Source organism: Eucyclogobius newberryi, unplaced genomic scaffold (assembly GCF_026437365.1).
Source record: "Eucyclogobius newberryi isolate DKJ021-1_F unplaced genomic scaffold, fEucNew1.0.hap1 SCAF_17, whole genome shotgun sequence".
NCBI classification, from domain to species: Eukaryota; Metazoa; Chordata; class Actinopteri; order Gobiiformes; family Gobiidae; genus Eucyclogobius; species Eucyclogobius newberryi.
In genome coordinates this window covers 14,165,124-14,188,762 of record NW_027315801.1, presented here as the reverse complement: position 1 = coordinate 14,188,762, position 23,639 = coordinate 14,165,124, and the positions used below count along the sequence as shown (strand labels likewise).

Here is a 23,639-nt window from a genome sequence, read left to right as displayed (position 1 = left end):
GTGACCCAGTCTGGGGTAAGATGTGACAGCTTGTCGGTAATGGTAACACTTGAAGGGAGGTGCCTGCCTAGTAAGGTGTTCATTGGGTACATGTGCCATGACGTTAGGCCATATGTGACTCGCCACCGCAATTGTCGGACCAAGTCGGCCTAGGTGAAACTGAGAAAAACAGCATTTTACTTTTTTTTCCCCAAATTTGTGATTTTCATTTTTTTGCAGAATGTGCTGGTTGAAGTTATGAATAAGCCCCTGTGTGCTTCAGATAACACTATTGGTTGTCTTAAACGTATACATTAAGCTGTTAAAAATGTGGAGTTTTCGGGTCTTTTTCCTGCTCTCCTGGGGGGCGTCACCTTTTTCTAGCCAACGTGTTGTTTACATTTTCCACCAATCAGCTGTGATCCGCATGGCTACAGCTGCGTGCTCTGCGTGCCCTGTGTGCTTCTCTCATTCCTCCAGACCGTCTGCAGAGCACAGTCTTCAGAGCTTACATTTCCTGGACTACATTGCAACGGAACTGTTTACTCAGGTACACTTTTACTTTACTACTAAATTATTGCTTTAACTCTGTGTTTTAAGGCGGTCTCGTGATCACTTTAGAATCTTACTTGTCTGCTCCGGTGGAGCTAATGCTAAGCTAACATGTTGCTTCAGTGCACTCTGCAATACGGGCTTAATGTGACTACTTGCTGTTATCACCATGTTATCGGGTTATTGGGTTGGCCCGTGGGTTGTGTGGGTCGTGCTTTGTGTCTGTTTTATGCTGCTAAACCGGCTGTTACCCCCTCAGCCCGGAGCTAAACGCAGCTATTCGGAGCTAAGTTGTAAGCTAAACTTTGCTATGTTATCGGGTTATTTTTCGGCGTGGGTTGGCCCGTGGGTTGTGTGGGTCGTGCTTTGTGTGTGTTCTATGGTGCTAAACCGGCTGTTAGCGCCAACGCCTGGAGCTAAATGCAGCTATTCGTAGCTAAGTTGTAAGCTAAACTTTGCTATGTTATGGGTTATTTTTCGGCGAGGGAAGAGAAAAAAACTACAACTCCCGATACCACTTCTGGTCACGTGGCTTACGCACTGCGTCACTCGAACCAATCACGCGCTTGCCTGGCCATTATCAGCTTCCTGTGTGTCTCTGTGCACGGTGTTGGGAGAGACACAGGACGGCTGAACCAGGTAAGCTTTGCGACTAAAACACCCGCTTTTAATCACTTTAATGTGCGCCGGTTTTAAACTCGAGTGTATGTTTATGTTTTGGTGTGCTGTTCTGCAAGTGTTTTGCTTTTACGAGCAGTGTTATCTCAAGTGAGCTAGCTAGCATCGCTAGCCGATGGCAGATGTCCCAATATCTCCGCGTTTTGCATCTTAAATACACCGTTAACGTCACAATGTGAACTGTTATCTGTGAAGCGTGTTATTCCCATATTACTGTTAACCCTAATCCTTTTATCCCCCTTTTCAGAATTGGCAAAGACACCCTGACTGACATGACCTGTCTCTACGTGAAGTCTGCTAAGGAGCGTGGTAAGTGTAAAACATTATTTTGGTGATTTTCGTGTTTTAATGATTAGAGTATAATTAACCATAAGCAACATCTGTTTTTCAGGTGAGCCTGCAGTTTGTACATCAAGCTTCAGATCACTGTGGAAACAGCTTCTCCCACACATCAGAAGCTGCAGGCCACGCACAGATCATCAGATTATCAAGCGAGCATACATGAAGACCAGGGTTGACACTTTGGAAGACATCGCTGAGGTTAGTTTATATTATTTGACTACTGTAATGTGTAAACATTAGCCTGGCAAAACTTCAGTGCTGCTCTCTGCTTAAGATATGTTTCTTCTGTTCTCATTTTTTTACAGTGTCGCCCTTGTCATCAGGTAGTGGAAAACAGCTCTCCTGAGTCTCACCTCAATATCCCACAGCTTGTTGGAACGGCGGATGGCAAAGTGTTTGTCAAGAACTTGGACTGGCAGAAGCACCTTCTTCAGACGGCTTCCAAAGATCAAGAGTTATCAGCACTTCAGGTATTTATATTGAAACTCTCACATTGTGTTAAAAAAAAAATAGTTAATGAGTGTTTTATGTGAAATAGTTAGCCATTTCTTAAATGTCCTGTTATTTGTTTACAGCTTTGATGCCAAGAGCCGAGAGTCACAGCACAGAAGAGTGCACAGACGAAGAAGAGGATGAGGATGTGATCTCTGATGTAATTGGACTCTGGTGGTGTACATATATCTCATATCTCATATCTCATATATTCAAAGCCATGGACCCGTTGCAGTTCGTATACCTGGCCCTGGCATCGGTTTATAAGAGTTCTTCTATTAAGAGTTTTTTAAAACTTCCTATAAGTTACTGTCCTTTCCCCCTGTATCTACTGCGTTGTAACATTAAAGGCTCTTATCTTATCTTTTGTTGTTTGTGTTGAATCATTCAGTGCACCATTGTTGGTGAATCACCTGTGAATTATGTTTATCGACAAATGCAATGAACCCTATTCTGATTCTGATTCTTTGATTCTATTCAGGGCCTTTTGTAATCCAAGTATTTCCATTTTAATATAGTAACTTCTAATTCTGATTCAAGTCCAGTTACCATCAATAACAACACTCCTCTTGAGTCTTGAGTGACAGCTGTAGGGGGAAGGTGGTGTCAGTGTGACAGGGGGGAGGGCTTATCTCAATGAGATGCAAATGAGCCCCCCTGTGACTCTGGGCTCACTCCGGTGAGAAACTTTGGAAGCCGTTTTCTCAGTGAATGGGTTTGAGAGTTGTATACATTCAAATGACCACAACTTACTCAAATATTATCAGATCTACATGAGTGAGACATCATTGGGAAGCTTTGAATTCACACTTTCAGAATCTGTGAATAACTCAAAATGTCTCCGGGTAGACATGTAACTGGGTTTCATACGGCCGGTCACATATGTTCCACCGCCCCTGCGTTGCTTTAAGTGCCAGCGCTTTGGGCATATTGCAGCGGTCTGTAGAGGGAGGCAAAGATGTGGTAAATGTGCAGGAGATCACGAGTATGGGAAGTGTGACGTGGGAGCAAAACTGAAGTGCTGTAACTGTGGGGAAGAACATAGCTTTGCCTACGGGGGATGCAGGTTTAGCAAAAGAGCTGCTGAGGTGCATAAAATAAAGGTCTCTCAAGGTATATCCTATGCAGATGCAGTCAAGAAAGTTTCACGTAACGAGTTTAGAGTAAATCCAGAGAGGAGCCAGCGCTGCTCCCAGCCAGGGCGAAATGAGAAAGGCCAGCGTGGCTCCCAAGAAGTGTGAAGGTTTCAAGAGTGGAGGTCCCAAGTGTGCAGGTTCCAGAATTAATGAGAATACCCTGGTTGTGGATAGAGAGGATTTTGTACTCTTTATGGTGGATGTTGTAAACTGTGCTGCTCAGACTCAAAGTAGAACTGAAAGGATCAGGATCATTGCTAAAGCTGCAGCGAGATTCCTTGGAACAAAAGAGCTTGATTGGGCAGATATAGAAAACAGGCTAAAGGCGCTAAATGGGAGTCGGAGTGATGGGGGTCTGCTTTTGGGGAGTCAGAGTGATCAGAGTGACGAGATGGGGGTGGGGGTGGTCTCCTGTCCTCGCCCAGTCTCGTAGACGCACGGCTACCAAGTAGCGACATCAGTGGAAATAGGATAAAGTCTGGCAAAGTCTGAGGAATAAAGTCTGGCGGTAATGCAACACTTGGATGCCAACCGCCATAAAACAACAACAACAACAACAACAACATTAAAGCCTATAGAATGAAGCCTGAAGAATAAAGCTGTACGGTGGAAGCACCGAACGTCAAAGAAGGAGAGGAAGATGAAGAAGAGTCTCCCTGGAATAAAGCCGGTTGGTCTCTGAAACAACAACAACTATTCTAGTCACAAAGACATATCATGACCTCATGGGCTTTGTAACACCAAAGCAATGGAAGGAGTACTTTTACGGACTACGACAGAGTCTGAGGACTACGAAAAGTCTGATGAATAAAGTCTGGCGGTAATGCAACAATTGGATGCCAACCGCCATAAAACAACAACAACAACAACAACAACTTCTATAGGATACAATGACAAAGGCATCTCATGACCTCTTGGGCTTTGTCAAAGCACTGGAGGTCAAAGCACTGGAAGAACAACTTTTGGGACTACGACAAAGTCTGGGGAATAAAGTCTGGCGGTAATGCGACACTCGGCTGTCGACTGCCATAAAACAATAACAACAGCAACAACAGTCTAAGGAATAAAGTCTGGCGGTAATGCAACACTCGGATGCCAACCGCCATAAAACAACAACAACAACAACAACAAAAACTCTTGGATATCAACTGCCTTAAAACACCATAGAAGAAGAAGAAGAAGAAGAAGAAGAAGAAGAAGAAGAAGAAGAAGAAGAAGAAGAAGAAGAAGAAGAAGAAGAAGAAGAAGAAGAAGAAGAAGAAGAAGAAGAAGAAGAAGAAGAAGAAGAAGAAGAAGAAGAAGAAGAAGAAGAAGAAGAAGAAGAAGAAGAAGAAGAAGAAGAAGAAGAAGAAGAAGAAGAAGAAGAAGAAGAAGAAGAAGAAGAAGAAGAAGAAAGTAAGTGGCAGTAATGTAACACTTGGATACCAACCGCCCTGAAACACCAAACGCTGATGCTTTTTGTTATCTCACCAAAAAGAAGAAGAAGAAGAAGAAGAAGAAGAAGAAGAAAGTAAGTGGCAGTAATGTAACACTTGGATACCAACCGCCCTGAAACACCAAACGCTGATGCTTTTTGTTATCTCACCAGAAAAAGGTAGGCTCTGATATAGATTCTATTCATGAACAAAGATATTTAGATTTTTTTATTAAAAAAAAAAAAAAATCATTGTGAATAATGACAATGCAGTGCACATTGATTATCATAGCAGTCAAAGGAATGGAGATACTGGATGGACATACTAAGATAAGTGATTATGGCCTTTTGGTTTAAGCTTTTAGATTTAGTGAATAAGTATGTTGAAAGTGAAAAAAGGGATACTTATGATGGATGTAGAATTTGCCAAAATTAATTGCCATTTCCTTACTATAATCTACATTTGTGTCATGAAAACTAAACATGATATGATTAAATTTCAGTATTTCCGTCTATCCAAAAGCATAAAAACATGCATTTATAAGCAAGATAAATTCTATGAATTAGTTTAAAAGAGACATTGTCATTATTTATGAGACATTTTTGATTCAAAATATAATTGTGGTTTCCCCTTTTCAGAGGAGGTTTCTTAGGTAATTTAAAAAACAATGGCTTTCTATTAGCCATTGTTTTTTAAATTACCTCCTAAGAAACAAACTAACAATGGGGAAACAATGGCTTTCTATTAGCCATTGTTTCCCCATTGTTAGTTTGTGTGACAAAAGTGGAGTAAAATAATCCAACACGACACAAGGGTTAATAACAGAGTTGTTACTTTACACAAAAGGAAAACGGCTTTGCCTTTTGTCCAATTCATTCCAAATCAAAAATGATACTAATGAAACCAGGACTGGCCCAGGTCTAGTGTGGCTTGGACACTATAAATGAGTGAAATTAGAAATAGTTACAGTAGTTTTTATATCAGCTCTTTGCTTCCAAATTATTATTGTCTTTTTAGTATTTGAAAACGATCTTCAAAAGGTTATTGTTTAACATTGCCCGTTTTATATGTTGCAAGTACGAAATTATTGTGTCACAATCAGCTCAATAAACTCGATGTGGTTTTAACAGGAACCGGAGCAATGAAGGCTTTTTGGATGTTTCTCGTTTTCCTCGGTGTGGCCAGGAGTGTTTATGGTGAGTACATGAACCGTGAACGCTACGTGGATCATTTCAGTGCTTCATTTATTTTCAATTCTGCTAAAATTGTGTGGATTTGGGGAACTTTATGTTGTAGTTTTGGAGGATTTTCAACCCCAGAAGATTCATTTAAATTGTACAGTTTTCCAACATTAACTCGGCCAGAACTCGGCCAGTTTCATGAAACTTGATACTTTCAAAGCTAGACTCCATTGGCCAAGTGTGACTTTCTTTTGGCTCATTTGGGTTTAAAAAGCGTGCTCAGCTTGTCATTTTAGATTGGAAACTTAGACTGGTCTGGAGCAGCCTTAAAGGCCGAGTCTAAATTCTTTTATTTTTAATACTAGATTAATGTTAAAACCGCATAAAACATGATAAAAATTGGCCGAGAGGCACCTGGAAAAAGCTGAGCAGCTCCAGAGTGACGCTCTTGTTTGCGCAGTGCACTTTGACCATTCATGGAACAGACTGAACTAGAAAATCTGCAATGGCTGAAGCCATTGCTGGAGTGTCTGTCTCCCTCTCTCTCCCTCCCTCGCTCTCTCCCTCCCTCCCACTCCCTCTCTCTCCCTCCCTCTCTCTCTCCCCCCCTCTCTCTCCCCCTCTCCCTCCCACTCTCTCTCTCTCTCTCTCTCTCTCTCTCTCTCTCGCTCGACTGGCTCCGTCACAAAAGCCTAAAGAATAAAGTCTAAAGAATTCCGCAGACACTCATAATGCCCAAATTCATTTATACTTAATACTTTTGAAAATTCTGCAAAAAGTACAAGTTGTTCAAATGTCAAAAGTAATAGCACATGTACTACTGTGAAAGCGATCATAATGAGGTATAACATGTTGAAATCGGTTAAAGCGTTAAGGAGTTGAAACTGGCTAAATGGAAAATCATGGAAAATATAATAATACAAAATGTGTGACATCACTCACAATACAAGAACATATAGTGTCTGCTTGACATCACGCAGACACTCAACTAAACTACTTACTCAAGAATAGAAGCTAATCAGAAGCTAAGCACAAATCACACCTGCAATAAACGTATAAATCCTCTGTACGAACAATCGCTTTGAGTCAGGAATAAAACACCTTTTCGTGAATAAATGAAATTTGAGCGATGATAAATAGTTTGGAAAGCATTTGACACTACTTTCTTTCACTTAGATAAATTAGCGCTTAGCTTGTGAAATGCTACCACAACATTGTAAACGTTGCCTGACAGTTTTCTTATTGGCTACTGTAAAGTGCTTATGGTTGTTTCTGTGTTTCGACTTTGATGTGAATCGGATGTGAACACTCTCACTTGGATTCAGATCTGTAGTACTTTAGTTTCTGCTTCTCCTGAGATGTTTTCTCTAATCGATACTGATTTGACACTTCTCAAACACACTGACACCTGTTCCATGACCACGGGATTTGTCTTTCCACATGGTTGTTTCAGAAATGAGAAGCCACTCACTGCATCAGTTTTGTTTAAATACAGCGTTTTACAGCAACCTTTTTTTGGACAGGCAGTGTATTAGTCACATGTATATTCATTTTAGCCTGAATAAAAGCGTATTCTCTACTCTTCTTTCATATGACGATTAAGAGATCGACTGAGTTGCAGTTTTTGTTTGTTCAGAATCCATAGAAGCCAAAGGCAAATGAGCTTAATTTCCCACAATTATATCATTTGAATTTACTAGTAGCCTGTTTACTACAAATTGGATAAGAGAGCAGCATACTGTGGTCTTGAATTGCCCTCTTCTCACTTCGAGTCCTTTGCACAGCCCTAACCCCTGCTCCTTGTTTCTTACAGGTGATTGTGACAAACCCACAGGCAAAGAAAACATGGAACTGATCACTGAGGTTGTGTTCCCAGCGCCTGACGGCACCTCAGTCAGATTCACGTGTCAGGTTGGCTACAAACCATTGGGATCTGGAACTGTCACCTGCACCAACGGGCAATGGAGCAATTTGAAAATGATATGTGAAAGTAAGTGTCACTTCAGAGTCTGGCTGCACTCTTTCACTCGCTCTCTTTTCTAAATGACAAAACTCTCTTATGTAAATCAGAACTCAGTTTGTGCTCAGACCAAGGCCGTCACAAAGCCTTTATGTAGGTTATGACACTGGCACTGAAAATAAATAGACTTATTATTACTTTTAATTGGGTTAAATAGGTGAAAAACAGATTTAATTAGAATCATAATATAATACTTTAAAATAAAGTTAATTTGAATAGCAATATCAGGTTAAAAGGTTTAGGAAATTTGACAAAATTGTTCAAGTGTAGTTGCGTTCAGACTCTATTTAATGTTAAATGTATTACCGGTTTGACCCAGCAGTGAATGTGTTGAATCCAGAAATTTCATTGTATGATTTTTAGGTCATTTATTTGTATGTTATTGCTGTAAATAAGTATTTGAACACCTGAGAAAATCAGTGTTAATATTTGGTATAAAAGCCTTTGTTTACAATTACAGAGGTCAAAAGTCTCCTGTAGTGCTTGACCAGGTTTGCACACACTGCAGCAGGGATTTTGGCCCACTCCTGCACACAGATTTCATCTAGATTTGTCAGGTTTCAGGGCTGTTGCTGAGCAACACCGGAGTTTCAGCTCCATCTAAAGATTTTCTATTGGATTTAGGTCTGGAGAAGGGCTAGGCCACTCCAGATCCTTGATATGCTTCTTATTGGGGTCATTGTCATGGAGACCCAACTACGACCCATCTTCAATGCTCTGGCTGAGGGAAGGAGGTTGTTTCACAAAATCTCACAATATGTGGCTTCATTCATTCTCTCCTTGATATAGAGCAGTCATCCTGTCCCATGTGCAGAAAAGCATGCCAAAGCATGATGTGTACACCCCCAAAGCATGATGTTTACACCCCCAAATCATGCTGTGTACACCCCCAAAGCATGATGTTTACACCCCCAAAGCATGCTGTGTACACCCCAAAGCATGATGTTTACACCTCCAAAGCATGATGTTTACACCCCCAAAGCATGATGTGTACACCCCCAAAGCATGATGTGTACACCCCCAAAGCATGATGTTTACACCCCCAAAGCATGCTGTGTACATCCCCAAAGCATGATGTTTACACCCCCAAAGCATGATGTGTACACCCCCAAAGCATGATGTGTACACCCCCAAAGCATGATGTTAACACCCCCAAAGCATGATGTGTACACTCCCAAAGCATGATGTTTACACCCCCAAAGCATGATGTGTACACCCCCAAAGCATGTTTACACCCCCAAAGCATGATGTGTACACCCCCAAAGCATGATGTTTACACCCCCAAAGCATGATGTTTACACCCCCAAAGCATGATGTGTACACCCCCAAAGCATGATGTGTACACCCCCAAAGCATGATGTTTACACCCCCAAAGCATGATGTTTACACCCCAAAGCATGATGTGTACACCCCCAAAGCATGATGTTTACACCCCCAAAGCAAGATGGTCCACCCCCAAAGCATGATGTTTCTACCCCCAAAGCATGATGTGTACACCCCCAAAGCATGATGTTTACACCCCCAAAGCATGATGTTTACACCCCCAAAGCATGATGTGTACACCCCCAAAGCATGATGTGTACACCCCCAAAGCATGATGTTAACACCCCCAAAGCATGATGTTTACACCCCAAAGCAAGATGGTCCACCCCCAAAGCATGATGTTTCCACCCCCAAAGCATGATGTGTACACCCCCAAAGCATGATGTTTACACCCCCAAAGCATGATGTTTACACCCCCAAAGCATGATGTGTACACCCCCAAAGCATGATGTGTACACCCCCAAAGCATGATGTTAACACCCCCAAAGCATGATGTTTACACCCCAAAGCAAGATGGTCCACCCCCAAAGCATGATGTTTCCACCCCCAAAGCATGATGTTTACACCCCCAAAGCATGATGGTCCACCTCCATGCTTCACAGCAGGGATGGTGTTTTTGGGATGGTCCTCATCCTTCTTCTTCCTTCAAACACAGCAAGTGGAGTTTATACCAAAATTCTGTATTTTGGACTCATCTTACCACAAATCAATAAAAAGAAAATTCATACATATATCATATGGACCTTGGTTGTGTTGTGATATATTTAGTTTGTCGCAAAATGGATTATTGCATTAGCAAATATTGCTATCAATACATTTATTCATGCCTTATTTATGACTTTGAATCTCGATTTCTGCATACACTATTGCATCAAAAAAATTATATAATTTTATACTCGCATTTTAATAATTATTACCGTACTCGATAAGATTCATTTTGTGATACTTTTTTCTTCATTTAAAACAAACAAACAATAGTTTAGAATAATTTTATTTACATTTGTTTTTCAGTAAAAAACTGTGGTTCCACTGAAGAGGTGATCAGTGGACGTGTCGATTACTCACAAGGCACTGAGTTTGGAGCTATAATTCATGTTGTATGTAACGAAGGGTTAGTCATTATTATTATTCAGTATTTCCTCATTATTCTAAATTTGTGCTGTGTCTTAATTACTTTTGCATTTCTATCTTTACCTTAGCTATTATGCTGTGGGAAGAGAAAATAAAATGTACTGTACATCAAAGGGCTGGGAAGGCCGGTTTCCTGTTTGTGAAGGTATGTGGATTTTATTATTACATCATTTTAATTCCAAACTTCTCATAACTATAATCAGTTTATTTTAAATGTACAAGAACTATGCGGAAAAGTGAATGGCCTGAAAAAATAACCACAAATGGCTTAATGTTTTAACACTGCTTCTGTTCAAAGCTTTAGATATTTTCTTGAAGTTGAAATGTTGCTGACCTTAAAACCCAATGTAACAATAAACCTGTATTCCATGCTATTTAAAACATAATTCATGTTATTTTTCCAGTGATCAGGTGTGATCCGCCAAATCAAATCGCTAACGGATACTTCAGTCCCGTTAAGGAGGAATACGCGGTCTTCGAGGCCGTCACGTACAGTTGTAAAGGAAAGTACAAAATAAACGGCTCAGAAAAGCTGGTGTGCTCGGACAACAGCGAATTCGACAAAGCGCCACCAACATGTGTCTGTAAGTACATTCAACAAGACTGCACAACATGAGAAAAGTCCAAATAAAATAACTCTGGACAAATTTCACAAACAATGGACAAAATGGGACAGTTATTTTAGACTCTATGCTTTAACCGTTCTTTTTTCTCAGATGTCATTCCCTTATTTTCTCTCTGGTCCGACCCGGTTCTGATGTTTTTTTATTCCTTTCTTTTGGATTTTTGTTCTTGTTGTTTTATGTTCTAAAGAAAAAATATATATACAAAGCTGCGCACACAAAATTTACGAAGGAAAATAGAGAATACGTTGTATGTGATATTTACTCAGAAGTATAGTCCATTGTAGTGACGCACAGATTGTCTTTTGACTCGCGGGGCAGGTCGGGCCAAGAAAGACTCATTTTAATGCGGCAGCTTCTAAACTGCAGATCGTCGTACATCGCATGCTCCGCGTGTGTCTTTGTGTTCAGCCGCGTCTAGATTCACTTCCTCATCAGACTCATTTCTCTGTGAATATGAGTCTGATTGTAATAAAACACACAGCCTTTTGAAGCTTAAAATATAGGAAAATGTGATGTGTCCCCTGACGTCTTCGGGGGAAAACCAGCAGGAATAAAAATCCAAATGTCCAAATTACTTTTTATTATATACCATCCATCCATCCATCCATCTTCTCCCGCTTTATCCGGGGCCGGGTCGCGGGGGCAGCAGTCTGAGCAGGGAGTCCCAGAACACAGACACTTCCTCCAACTCCTCCGGGGGGATCCCGAGGCGTTCCCAGGCCAGCCGAGAGACATAGTCTCTCCAGCGTGTCCTGGGTCTTCCCCGGGGGCTCTTCCCGGTGGGACATGCCTGAAACACCTCCCGAGGGAGGCGCCCAGGAGGCATCCGGAACAGATGCCCGAGCCACCTCAGCTGGCTCCTCTCGACGTGGAGGAGCAGCGGCTCTACTCCGAGCTCCCCCCGTGGAGGAAACTCATTTCGACCGCTTTTATCCGCGATCTCGTTCTTTCGGTCATGGACAATCCGTGGCTAGCACAGAAGTCCAATAACTGAACACCGCTCGGGTTCAGATTGGGGAAGCCGTTCTTCCCGATCACCCCTCTCCAGGTGTCACTGTCATTGCCCACGTGGGCGTTGAAGTCCCCCAGTAGAACAACGGAGTCCCCGATCGGTGCACTGTCCAGTACCCCTCCCAAGGACTCCAAGAAGGCCGGGTACTCTGCACTGCTGTTCGGCCCGTAGGCCGCCACAACAGTGAGAGACCTGTCCCCCACCCGAAGGCGGAGGGATGCGACCCTCTCGTTCACTGGGGTGAACTCCAACACGTGGGGCTGAGCTGAGGGGCTATAAGCAAGCCCACACCAGCCCGCCGCCTCTCCCCTCGGGCAACACCAGAGAAGTGGAGCGTCCAGCCCCTCTCGAGGAGATGGGTTTCAGAGCCCAAACTGCGTGGAGGTGAGGCCGACTATATCTAGTCGGTATCGCTCAACCTCCCGCACAAGTTCAGGCTCTTTCCCCACCAGCGAGGTGACATTCCATGTCCCCAGAGTTAGTCTCTGTGTCTGGAGATCTGGTCGCCGAGGCCCTTGCCGTCGACTGCCGCCCAGATCTCTCTGCACCGGCCCCTTATGGATCCTCCTGCGGGTGGTGGGCCCACGGGAGGGGGCCCCACGTCGCTCTTTCGGGCTGTGGGGTAAGACCCGGCCACCAGGCGCTCACCATGGAGCGCCCATCCCACGCCTGGCTCCAGGATGGGGCCCCGGTGACGCCGATCCGGGCGACGTAATCGGCCTTGTTTGCGAACTCATCATAAAGGGCTTCTGAACCAATCTTTGTCTGACCCGTCTCCTAGGACCTGTTTGCCTTGGGAGACCCTACCATGGGCTTGAAGCCCCCGACAACATAGCTCCCGGGATCATTCGGGCACTCAAACCCCTCCACCACGTTAAGGTGTCGGTTTATATACCATATATTTATTTAATTGGGATGTGGTGCGTGCACTGACACAAAGAAGAGGCAGCTGAATGGAGTTATCCACTTTAATTGTTTGCTCTGTTCAGGATTTATATAGACAGACAACGTGCCGTGTTTCATTACCAGCGTATCTCCCGTACCTACGCACATCAACTCCTGTATGATGCGTTCACAGACAGCCCGTACAAACGTTTAATGTTGCCGTAAACATTACACGGAACAATGCACATTAATGAACATCCGTATTGAACAAATATAAATATGATGGATTATAGCTACAAAGCTAATTTATATCCTTAGTCCCAAGGCAAGTACAACAACGGTACAACATACAAACAGAAATGAATACAGCACAAGGAAATGTTGACTCCTTAACAGTTCCATATCATGCTATTTTTTCCGTTTCGTAGTCTACCTTAAGGGTATATTTGATAAAAATAAGTGTTGTGCAACACACATAACATAATAGTTATAAAATATTGCCCATATCTTGGACCCCGCTCACAACCCGGAAATGCAGACGGCTTAGTTTGAGATTCGCCCCCCACCCTCGTGAAGAGCCATCTGCCTCCCCCGCCCAACCCAGGACGTAGTCTCAGCCAATCTTCCCTCTAATTCTTCTTGTGCCCGACCACTGTGAGCAACATCAGACGTGTGCACTGTGGCCACGCCCATATCACATCTGTCCAAGTGACATGCTTTGTTAAAATAATCTAATTACAACAGTCATTTCTGTTTGATTACTTTGCTGCTTTAATCCACTTACAATGAAAATGTGGCCCAGGAGTTGTAATATTCACTCCTGGGAGTCCTGCATGGGGGTCTGGGGGGCCCACGTTATTCTCACGTTATTCAAGCATTGTTACTCCGATCAGAACCCGCGGAACGGGACAGAGAAGAGTCCCGCTGTGTGCCCGTGTTTAGGAGCGTTTCCACAGCGTTTCCACCCTCCTGTGGGTGCTCCTCCTGTGGGTGCTCCTGTGGCTCCTCCTGTGGGTGCCCCTGTGGCTCCTCCTGTGGGTGCTCCTGTGGCTCCTCCTGTGGGGGCAGGAAATCAGAAAATAGGGATAATTTCATGAACTTTAAAAAAAAATCTATTCATTTTACACTGGTTGGCCAGAGTTGTATAATATCCTACTAAATAATGTCCTATAACTAGATAAATGAAAGATAGATGAGTTTATATCATACTGTGGAACCGTCCAGACAAAGCAAGAACGATTTTATGAGAAATTTAGGTGAAGGGCACTTAACTAGAAAACTTACATAGTGCACCTTAAACATCAAACATGCCTCATTTTACCTGAGGAGCCTAATGTTCTGTGGCCTATAGCCTACTCTCTGTTTGAGAACCACTGCTTTAAACCAACTTTAACATACACAATGCAGAGTACAGCTTCAAATATGTAGTTGACGCTATTTTGTCAGTATGTGTTTCTATGGCAACTAAGAGGTCCGACTAAAACATTTTATTTTCAGAAGAGTTTCTCACCAAATTGCCAGCTAAGGCAGGGGCCAACGGGGCCCAGCGGGGCCCATTACCCATCAGCCCACCGGCAAAATCCCTGTATGCCAGCGCATACTCACTGTCACTCACTGAATCTCATTGTATGTGTAGTTGACCATGTTATTCGTTAACTAAGGTTCGGGGGCTGTGGTTAAATCTTGTTTTTTATCACGCTTTTATCTAGACTCAAATTGGTTTTATCTTTTCGTGACCTGGAGTGGGTGATCCATGCTTTTATCTCTACACATCTTGACTACTGTAATCCACTGTACACAGGGATCAGCCAAGCTAACCTGTCACGCTAGTTAGTTAGTTAAAAATTCCGCAGCACGTCAAACTGGCACACGTTGTAGAGAACATATTATGACCCATTTTATCCTCACTGCCAGTGTTGTGCCTGAACGCGTTCATAATTTTGGTGAATGTGAACTGAACGAACGGTATTACTGCTGACGAACGATAAAAGCAGCATTGACGCGACCGCAACGTATAACTGCCTGTGGTTGTATTTGGGCTGTGGAAATAATTTTGAAAATGTATTGCATAATATTGAAAAAATTAACTGAACTAGTTCTTTTTTTGGAGCTGTGAACTTAGTTCAAAATTTTGAATTATGAACTATGAACTGAACTAGTTCATTTTAAAATGTGTGAACTATGAACTGAACTAGTTCATGTAGAAATTGAACTTTCCCAACACTGCTCACTGCTCTGGCTCCCAATTCATTTTAGTTGATTTAAAAATGTTATTGATTGTTTTTAATGCGCTTCATGGACTGGCCCCCGTGTATATTTCAGACCTCATTGTTCCCTACACTCCTGAGCGCTCACTGAGGTCTGAGGGCCAGTCCCAACATCTGTCCCAAAAACGAGACTCAAAAGCCTGGGCTACCAGGCCTTTTCAGTAGCTGGCCCCAAATTTTGGAACGCTCTTCCTCCCCACATAAAGACTGCACCTTTAGTTGATGCTTGACCCTCTCCCTGGTGGGGGGCCCCTGGGGTCCATGACCTGGTGTGTCCTGGCGGAGGTTTAGATCAAGAGCCGAAGGGAAGAGGCTCGACTGGTCTTTTATCTGACCTCGGAGGTGTGGCCTAGAGTGGGAGTGACTTTTACTCGTGGTCAAACTTATTCTCAGTTTGGACAAATATAACTTAAACCAGCAAAAATTACATGTAACCATAACAAAATACTGCAACATCGTCAATGAACACACATCATTAGCAGGTCATAAGGAAGTACGTTTAGATCACACAGTAAGCATTAAGTCAGTTTAGATGTGAATTATAGTCATTAAGGACTTTCCATCCTGTTCCTTATCAGAGATGTTGATCTAAGGTGGAACAAGTTCTTGTGAAGACAGTGTTCTGATCCGTGGGGGATGGGGAACATTCCTGATCCATCCAACATTTTGCTTTGCTTTCTGCAACAGTGTTTTGAACAGTGAAAAGGTCCTGTCTTTGAAAGGTCTTTTTGGGATATATGGGTCCCCTACATCCCTCTCTTCTGACAAATATTTCTTGCAAAGGGAAAGGTTTGTCAATGAAGATATCCAGGAGCCAAAAGACAGTGGCACAGAGGTGGCATATTCTAACTCAGTGGAATATTTTACCTTGGGCTTAAAGGGAAAAATACCCAAAACACCCTACCACTTGCAGGGTATTCTTACTCATTTCCTCCTCACACATTTACGGGGACATTTCAGATGGGGCACCATCTGAAGCTTGTTCATTCTCTGAAAGGGAGTACACAATTAATTTACTGAATAATACAAACGCTCTATAAACCGGGATGACGTGGTTTAATAATCAAATATATAAAAGCAATTGATTACACATTTGGTTACACAGTCTATGCCTGGGCTCAACTTAGTTAAAAGGAATGCTGGTGTTAAGAAATAAGTTTTGATTAATTCTAGTGGAATACTTCAACGGAACCTGACTTTAATGCCACTCTGCAATTATCAGCCACCCTCAGGTCTTCCGTGTCCAAGGATAGGCTCAGATGTGGATCAAGGCCTCATTAGAGCTCTTTGGGTCCTCAGAGCTCTTTGGGGCCTCAGAGCTGTCTGTGGCGCTGATCCTTGTGCAGGTTTAGTGTTCGAAGAGTTTGAGTCCAAGGTCCATTGACCTGTGCATTCTTTGATGAAGATGTGCATGAGCTGTTTTTTTCTTCCTGTTTCTGAAGGTACGGCAGAGTCAACGCCTTCATTACCAAGACGTAACATCACGGACTGATATCGGTGCTTTTGGACTGAAACCAATATTACTCAATGACATGAATATCGGCCAATACCCATACTGAGTCGATATATCGATGCACCCTTAGCCAGGACACTAGTTTATTGTACATTAGTGTTCCTTTTATCTAGTTTGTCTACAAAAGTCCTCTGCACAGTTTGTTGAAGAAAGGTTTTGTGTTGTTGGTACAAAAGTGTGGCTGCAGTGAGAAAGAGCGTTTACACAGAGGAAGTGTGAGGAAACGTGCAAAACACAGAATCCACAGAATGATGCAATCACTTTTTGAAATGATTTTGGAATTTGAACTGAATAAAAATTTCTGTCAGATGGTAGATACATTTTGTTCTATATTTCGAGTTACACAGGAGATGGGTTTTGTCCAATATTTCTACAAAGATTATGCAATACATAGTGCAGCATTTTGAAATCCAAGCTTCTCAATATCATAAACAAAATTGACTAAAATGTTTTTAATAATTTCCAGTGGTGGAATGTCCAGATCCTAAGATCGAGTTTGGGATTGTGGCGGCTGGTTCGCGTCCCCCCTACTCTCTCTTGACGTCGGTCACGTTCCGCTGTAATGTTGGCTACGACATAGTGGGCTCAGACAGTGTTTCCTGTGACATCAACAGCAAGTGGTCTCCCGAGCTTCCAAAATGCAACCGTGAGTATAACTGGTCCTTGTTCTCACCTGCCACTCTTTTGTTTGACCTGTTCCACCAACTGACAATGTCCCCCTTTTGTTAGTGCTCAATAAACTGCATGAAAGTCATATTTAAACTGCACATGACCTAAATATGTGTAAAGAATCTGGCCTAGTTTGACTGTTTGTGAAGTTTAAAACTTCACAAACATGGGACTCGAAAATGGAGGGAGGAGACTAGTGCGAGGGAAACCAGGACAGAAGCATTAAGAAACAAGAAAATAAAGGTGTCCTACCTCGGACCACACCGTAGAATAAAATGGTCCCAAGCTCTCTTTGTAGAGTGGATATAATCAAATTCTATCTATAAAAACTTGAAATTGTAATTAAGTAATACAAAATCTAAAAAAAATTCTTAAACCGTTCTGTGCAGTTTGTTCTCTGAATGCAAGATCCTGTTCTAAACAGAAGGACATTGAACTTTGGTCGGAACAATAATGGCTTTATGTTGGCAACTTCCAGCCCAGGAACAGTTGTGTAGCTCATTATGTACCGTATATATAGCGCTCCTGAATAAAAGCCGCGCACACAATATTTACCAAGAAGAAAAAATAACTTGTCCATATTCTGGCTGCACCTGAAAAATCCCACAGGTGGCCACGCTGTAACATGAGATATTTACACTTAAATAAGCGTGGTAGTGATGAGTCTTTAGAACCGGGGGACTCGCGGCACACCGCCCGCCACGGTACTAATTAGACTAATAAATCAGTGAATATGAGTTGAATTGTACTATAACAGTGTTTTGAAGTTTTATAAACAAAGAACACATCTGAACTGTCCCTACTGTCCCCGCTGTCCTTGATGACTCTGTGTCTTCACATCTGGTTCATCTGCTCCTGGGCTCGTACTTATCATGTTGCATTGTAACAAGATATTTACACAGAAATATTGTCCAGGGTGATTATGCACATGTTGGCTTTTGACCCGTGAGTCAGGTCTTTAATTTCAATGCGTCAGATCGCCGTTTAACACATGTGCGCGCTGCACGTGTGTCTTTGTACTCTGCCGTGTCGAGAGTCACTTCCTCATTATTGTAACTTCTCTGTGAATATGGGTCTGAAAACAAGACGTGTCTCCTGGACAGTGCCTCCACTGACGTCTTCTTCTACAGCGTGTCAAATGCTTGCACTTCCAGCTACATTGCCCCCCGGTGGCCGTTTGCCAGTAAAAAATCTATAAATTAGACGCACCGTTATAATGACCGGGGTTCAAAGCGTGGGAAAAAAGTAGCGGCTTCAAGTCTCAAAATTACAGTATTGTTTTACTGTTATCAATACAGTGAGCAATTATTTATAGTTTTATCTACCTTATTTTGCGCACGAAAAGGCGCACCGGGTTATTAAGCGCACCATCAGCCATTTGTGTACCATGTGTACTGGTCCATACATAAAGCGCACCGGACGATAAAGCGCATAAGATAAACAAACAGACAGATAAGTCCGAATCAGTTGAGCTTTATTAAACGCGTTCAACTCATTCAGATCAACATTGTTCAAAACATACTCTGCTATCGCTAACAGACACGTTAGCATATCCACAACTCCCAGCCTCGTTCAGTTGCACCATGTAAAATACAACACAATACAGTCACTTTTTCAGTTCATTCCTCGTCCTCAAATCCTTCAAATGCATAGCTATGACCACACGTCCCGATTTACCTGGGACAGCCCCGATTGTTTACGTCCCGTGTCCCGGTGCATTTGTTCTGGTTTCGCACAGACTTTGTCCCTTGTGTCCCGGTTTAATGTCTGCTGGTCTCTTGGCAGGAGTGATGTTGGGCCAAGATTCTTGGGGTCCTTTATTTACCGGTAGGTGCCTGCGTTGTGCCTCACTGAAAATTGTGTTTACATTTTGACAGAGCGCCGCGTGCAGGTAGACTACTGTTCCCAGAATGCTTTGCATACATGTTGTTGGGACTTCCGGTTCTGGAATACTGTAAAGCTAGACGTGCATCGGCGTCTCGTGTCCCAAATCTTCTTTATACACCGTGTACCATACAAAATATTTTCGCGGTCAGTAAGCACAACCAGAAATAAACCATATTAAGCGCACTGGACTAGCGCACGGACGACTTTTGAGGACGTTAAAGACTTTTACGTGCGCCTAGTGCGGAAAATAATATGGTTATAATTGATTCCTAACTGAGTTGGATTAGTGGGACCTTATCCAGAGTACTATATCACTCCACCATAACTAACAAAAAAGTACATTTAGAACAGGGGTGTCCAAACTATGGTCGAAATGATCATAGACATAGACAAGTATTTTGGAAAGGATAGCCTCATTGACAAATATTACATTGTTGCTCACACCTAAAATGAAGGTTAAAGCCTTAGTAATGATTCCAGTGGCAACAAATACAGGCCATCATTTTTATCACATAAAGCTACCGGAGGATCTGGATCGAGCAGTGAAGTGACACTCATTGGGTACATTTTTGCTCTTTTCTTCTTCTTCTTCTTTTTTTTTTACTTTTGAGTGTACAGATGAACTTCTGAAAAGTAGTGTTTTTTAAAATGTTATCAAGTAAATATTGATGACCACCCAAAGTCTGCTTGCCCATCCATAAAAGTAAAGCTACTTAACAAATTATCCAATTGTTGTAATCGATGAGTTACAAATACAATTGCTTTTCATTCATTTCATTCATTTCATTCATTTCATTCATTTCATTCTGTCAAAAACTGTGTATAGTCAAGTAATATTTAAAATTTGGCCAACATTTTTCTCTCCACAGTAATTAGATGCACGGCTCCTGAAATCAAAGACGGTGAGGTGGTGGATGTTCGTCCCACGTACAAATACTCAGAGAAGGTGACGCTGAAGTGCTCAGAGGGATACAAGTTAACAGGGGGGGACAGTGTGCTGACCTGTGGAGAGAAGAGCCAGTGGTCTGGAACAATACCCCAGTGTACAAGTACGTAACATGGAGAAATACATCTTTGAATATTTAGTTTTTTTAATCAAAGCTAAAATCTTAATCTTAGTCAAACTGTGTCAAAATGAAAATGTCAAAACTTAAACCAGGACCAACACATGATAAACTTAAAGGACACAAATTATGCAAAATTGAGTCTTTTGAGCTTTTAACCACGTTATAACTATGTGTCCTCACCAAAAACATACCCGGAGTCCTATTTAGCTTCATTCACACTTGTGTTATTAATCCTGTTTACAAGGTCGAGACTCCCCTATGAGCCTCAGAAAACACTCATTTCCAAATTTCTCCAGATTTGTGATGTTTAGAGATCCTGAAGTGTCCTGCGTGGATTTTAAGTCCATAAATCATTGGCAGACTCGTTCTGAGCATTTTTGCTGTCAAATCACTTTCTTTACAATTGCATGTTGAACTCAAGAGCATGTTTAAAGGCCGATAACAATGACATTTATGTATAATGTGTCCTTTAAAAGTTTGCTTGAGGCTAAGCAGCTATAGGGTAACTAATAACCATTTAAAGTTATTGATGCCATTTTTAAGTATAAGTAATATTTCTTTTTTTTAAATATTATGGTGATTAGAAGGTGGGCAGCAGCCATGTTGTGTCCTTTTGCATTAATTCATTCTTACATAACCCTTTTGGGCTTTAAACGTGTTAACGACACTGATTTTCTACTCACACTATTCAGTTTTCACTGTTTTGTCTGTGGTTTAACATGAGGCACTTCCAGACTAATTATTGTGTCTTGTCATTGTGGGAGTTGTCCCAGACAAAATATTGGTCTATGCCAACCGATATATATTGAGTTCTCGAAATAGAAACATTTCTTTTTCTATTTTGATACTAAGGAAAAGGCTAGATGCAGATTTTGATACCTTAAAGGTGGAATGGACGATTTTTTTCAGCCATTTTTTAATCATATTTCCTGGCGTGGATAAATCATTTGTCTTGCCACGTATCAATCATAAAACGCACCTACCGCTCACCTGCAGCCGTGTGCGGTTCGTCCCCACGTTTCCGCGTGCCTAAGCGCATGGATCTATCATAATATAGTTCCCTCAGTGTACGGGGCAAAATGAAGACGGAGAAAGACAGTTCGAGCTGACGCAGAAGTGGACAGAAATCTACGGGAGACGAGAGATGCGATGTGCTCCGTTGCGCTAATAAACAAACGCACCTGTGTGTTGTATCAGTCCGCACGGGGGAGTGCGCATGCGCACTTCCGCCTGAGTTCTCAAATTGCCGAAAAATCATCCATTGCGCCTTTAATGACAATAAACAAAGTGGTTCTATGAACCCCAGATCCCAACCACAGCACAACACACAGTAACAACAATTCATCCTGGAGAGACTCAGACGACACAGATAGGATTGTTTAGCAAGCTTTATTACATGGGTTATTTGGCGCTCAGACCCCGGCGGAAGACATTGCGATCATGGGCACTCCATGATCTATTTGTATTAGATGTCTCCCCTAGGGCCTGGAGACTGGTGGTGGTAGATATGGTGAGAGGGTAGATGATTAGGATGAGAGGGATGCAGAGGAGGAGGAGGAGGGGAGGTGGTGGGTCGCAGTACGGTCTGAAGCGGCCGAGCCATCTGAGTGAGGACCGGCTGTGCGCTGATTGGGAGCAGAGGTGCGACGTGCCACGGGGAGGAGTAACTTGGGTGCGTTGATTGAAGATGGGGAGCAGGTGCGAGGGGCGATGTCCCGGGAGTCCCCTGTCCTTAGTCCCTCCTTCTCGGCCAGGAAAAACTACAAAAACCTCCATGGGGAAAAAGTAGAAACCTGGAGGAGCTCCGTGGTGGAGAAGGGATCTGAACTCTCATAGACTGACAGGCCGAACTGGGTGCGTTGGTTGAGCAGGGGAGCAGGCGGCCTTGACGTAGATGGGTGGAATTAGGTCTTCCAGGCTGAATTTACGCAGGCTTCATTACTGGTTTCTCTAGTACCCTGCAGTCTTATTTCTATAAATTCTGATAAAGATGGACTATTCTAAAACTGTTCATGAAGGAAGCAAATGAGCATCTTCTTTGGATGCTTGTTTTAGTATTTATTGGTACTGGGTACTTAGTTTTTCGACCTAATGGGGAAGGCCCTCTACATTAGACCCTTTAATGATGCAAACTGTCACACAGTGAACACCTGAGGATGCTTGTCCAGATATTGAGCCAGGATCTTGACCAGAGTCCTTAGCTGGAAGGTGGACTTAAACATCTGTGCATGATAAAGCTTATCTTGATTTGTTGTAGCTTGAGCCCATTTATATTTCGACAATGGTGATAAAAGTAGTATTTTCCTTGTTCATCCCTCTTCTTGTGTTCATAGTGATACAGTGCACAGCTCCCAAAGTGGAGGGTGGTGTGCTGGTGGATGGTTCCCGTCCCTCTTATAAGTACAAGGACACTGTGGTGTTTACATGCCTCTCTGGACACAATATGACAGGACAGCCCAGCGTGACCTGTGACCTTTACAGTCAGTGGTCTCCCAAACTTCCAGAGTGCAAGTGTAAGTCCCCCGCCTAATGAAAAGCAGAGAAATCATTTTAAAACTATCACACAAGTCTGTTGTGACTAAGGCTGTGAGAAGAGCTAACCAGTTGTCAATGAGGTCATACTCTTCCAAACTTTCTTTCTTTTAGTTTGTTATTATTTTTTGTTTTCCTACATTTTCCAACCCAGAAGCTTTTTTTGGTGATTCGTTAGAAAATATGCAACTAAAATGTCAGCTTATTGGCCCATCTCAGGGCATGTCATCTCAGGGCAGGTCATCTCAGAGCAGGTCATCTCAGGGCAGGTCATCTCAGAGCAGGTCATCTCAGAGCAGGTCATCTCAGGGCAGGTCATCTCAGAGCAGGTCATCTCAGGGCAGGTCATCTCAGAGCAGGTCATCTCAGGGCAGGTCATCTCAGAGCAGGTCATCTCAGGGCAGGTCATCTCAGGGAAGGTCATCTCAGGGAAGGTCATCTCAGGGCATGTCATCTCAGGGCAGGTCATCTCAGAGCAGGTCATCTCAGAGCAGGTCATCTCAGGGCAGGTCATCTCAGGGCAGGTCATCTCAGGGCAGGTCATCTCAGAGCAGGTCATCTCAGGGCAGGTCATCTCAGGGAAGGTCATCTCAGAGCAGGTCATCTCAGGGCAGGTCATCTCAGGGCCGGTCATCTCAGGGCCGGTCATCTCAGAGCAGGTCATCTCAGGGCAGGTCATCTCAGGGAAGGTCATCTCAGAGCAGGTCATCTCAGGGCAGGTCATCTCAGGGAAGGTCATCTCAGGGCAGGTCATCTGCACAGACAGGGCAGGTCATCTCAGGGCAGGTCATCTCAGAGCAGGTCATCTCAGGGCAGGTCATCTGCACAGACAGGGCAGGTCATCTCAGGGCAGGTCATCTCAGGGCAGGTCATCTCAGGGCAGGTCATCTGAAAAGGTGAATTTACCGCCAACGTGTCACGCGTAATGTGTG

The 23,639-nt window shown here is 43.0% G+C and overlaps 1 protein-coding gene and 2 long non-coding RNA genes across 3 annotated transcripts; all 3 read left to right on the top strand.

Moving 5' to 3' along the window:
- Window positions 1–1,613: 1,613 nt before the first annotated feature.
- LOC140362958 (uncharacterized) lies at window positions 1,614–2,389 on the top strand. The gene is made up of 3 exons (XR_011927124.1): window positions 1,614–1,749; window positions 1,857–2,021; window positions 2,127–2,389. It is a non-coding gene; the product is annotated as an uncharacterized lncRNA (long non-coding RNA).
- A 3,336-nt stretch (window positions 2,390–5,725) lies between these two features.
- LOC140362959 (uncharacterized) lies at window positions 5,726–10,203 on the top strand. Its single transcript, XR_011927125.1, has 3 exons — window positions 5,726–5,790; window positions 7,589–7,765; window positions 10,130–10,203. It is a non-coding gene; the product is annotated as an uncharacterized lncRNA (long non-coding RNA).
- A 119-nt stretch (window positions 10,204–10,322) lies between these two features.
- LOC140362956 (C4b-binding protein-like) lies at window positions 10,323–22,753 on the top strand. The gene is made up of 5 exons (XM_072449255.1): window positions 10,323–10,394; window positions 10,654–10,833; window positions 17,019–17,198; window positions 19,978–20,157; window positions 22,509–22,753. Exons 1-5 carry the CDS (start codon window positions 10,346–10,348, stop codon window positions 22,703–22,705), a joined length of 786 nt encoding a protein of 261 aa, XP_072305356.1. The 5' UTR covers window positions 10,323–10,345; the 3' UTR covers window positions 22,706–22,753.
- Window positions 22,754–23,639: the final 886 nt, after the last annotated feature.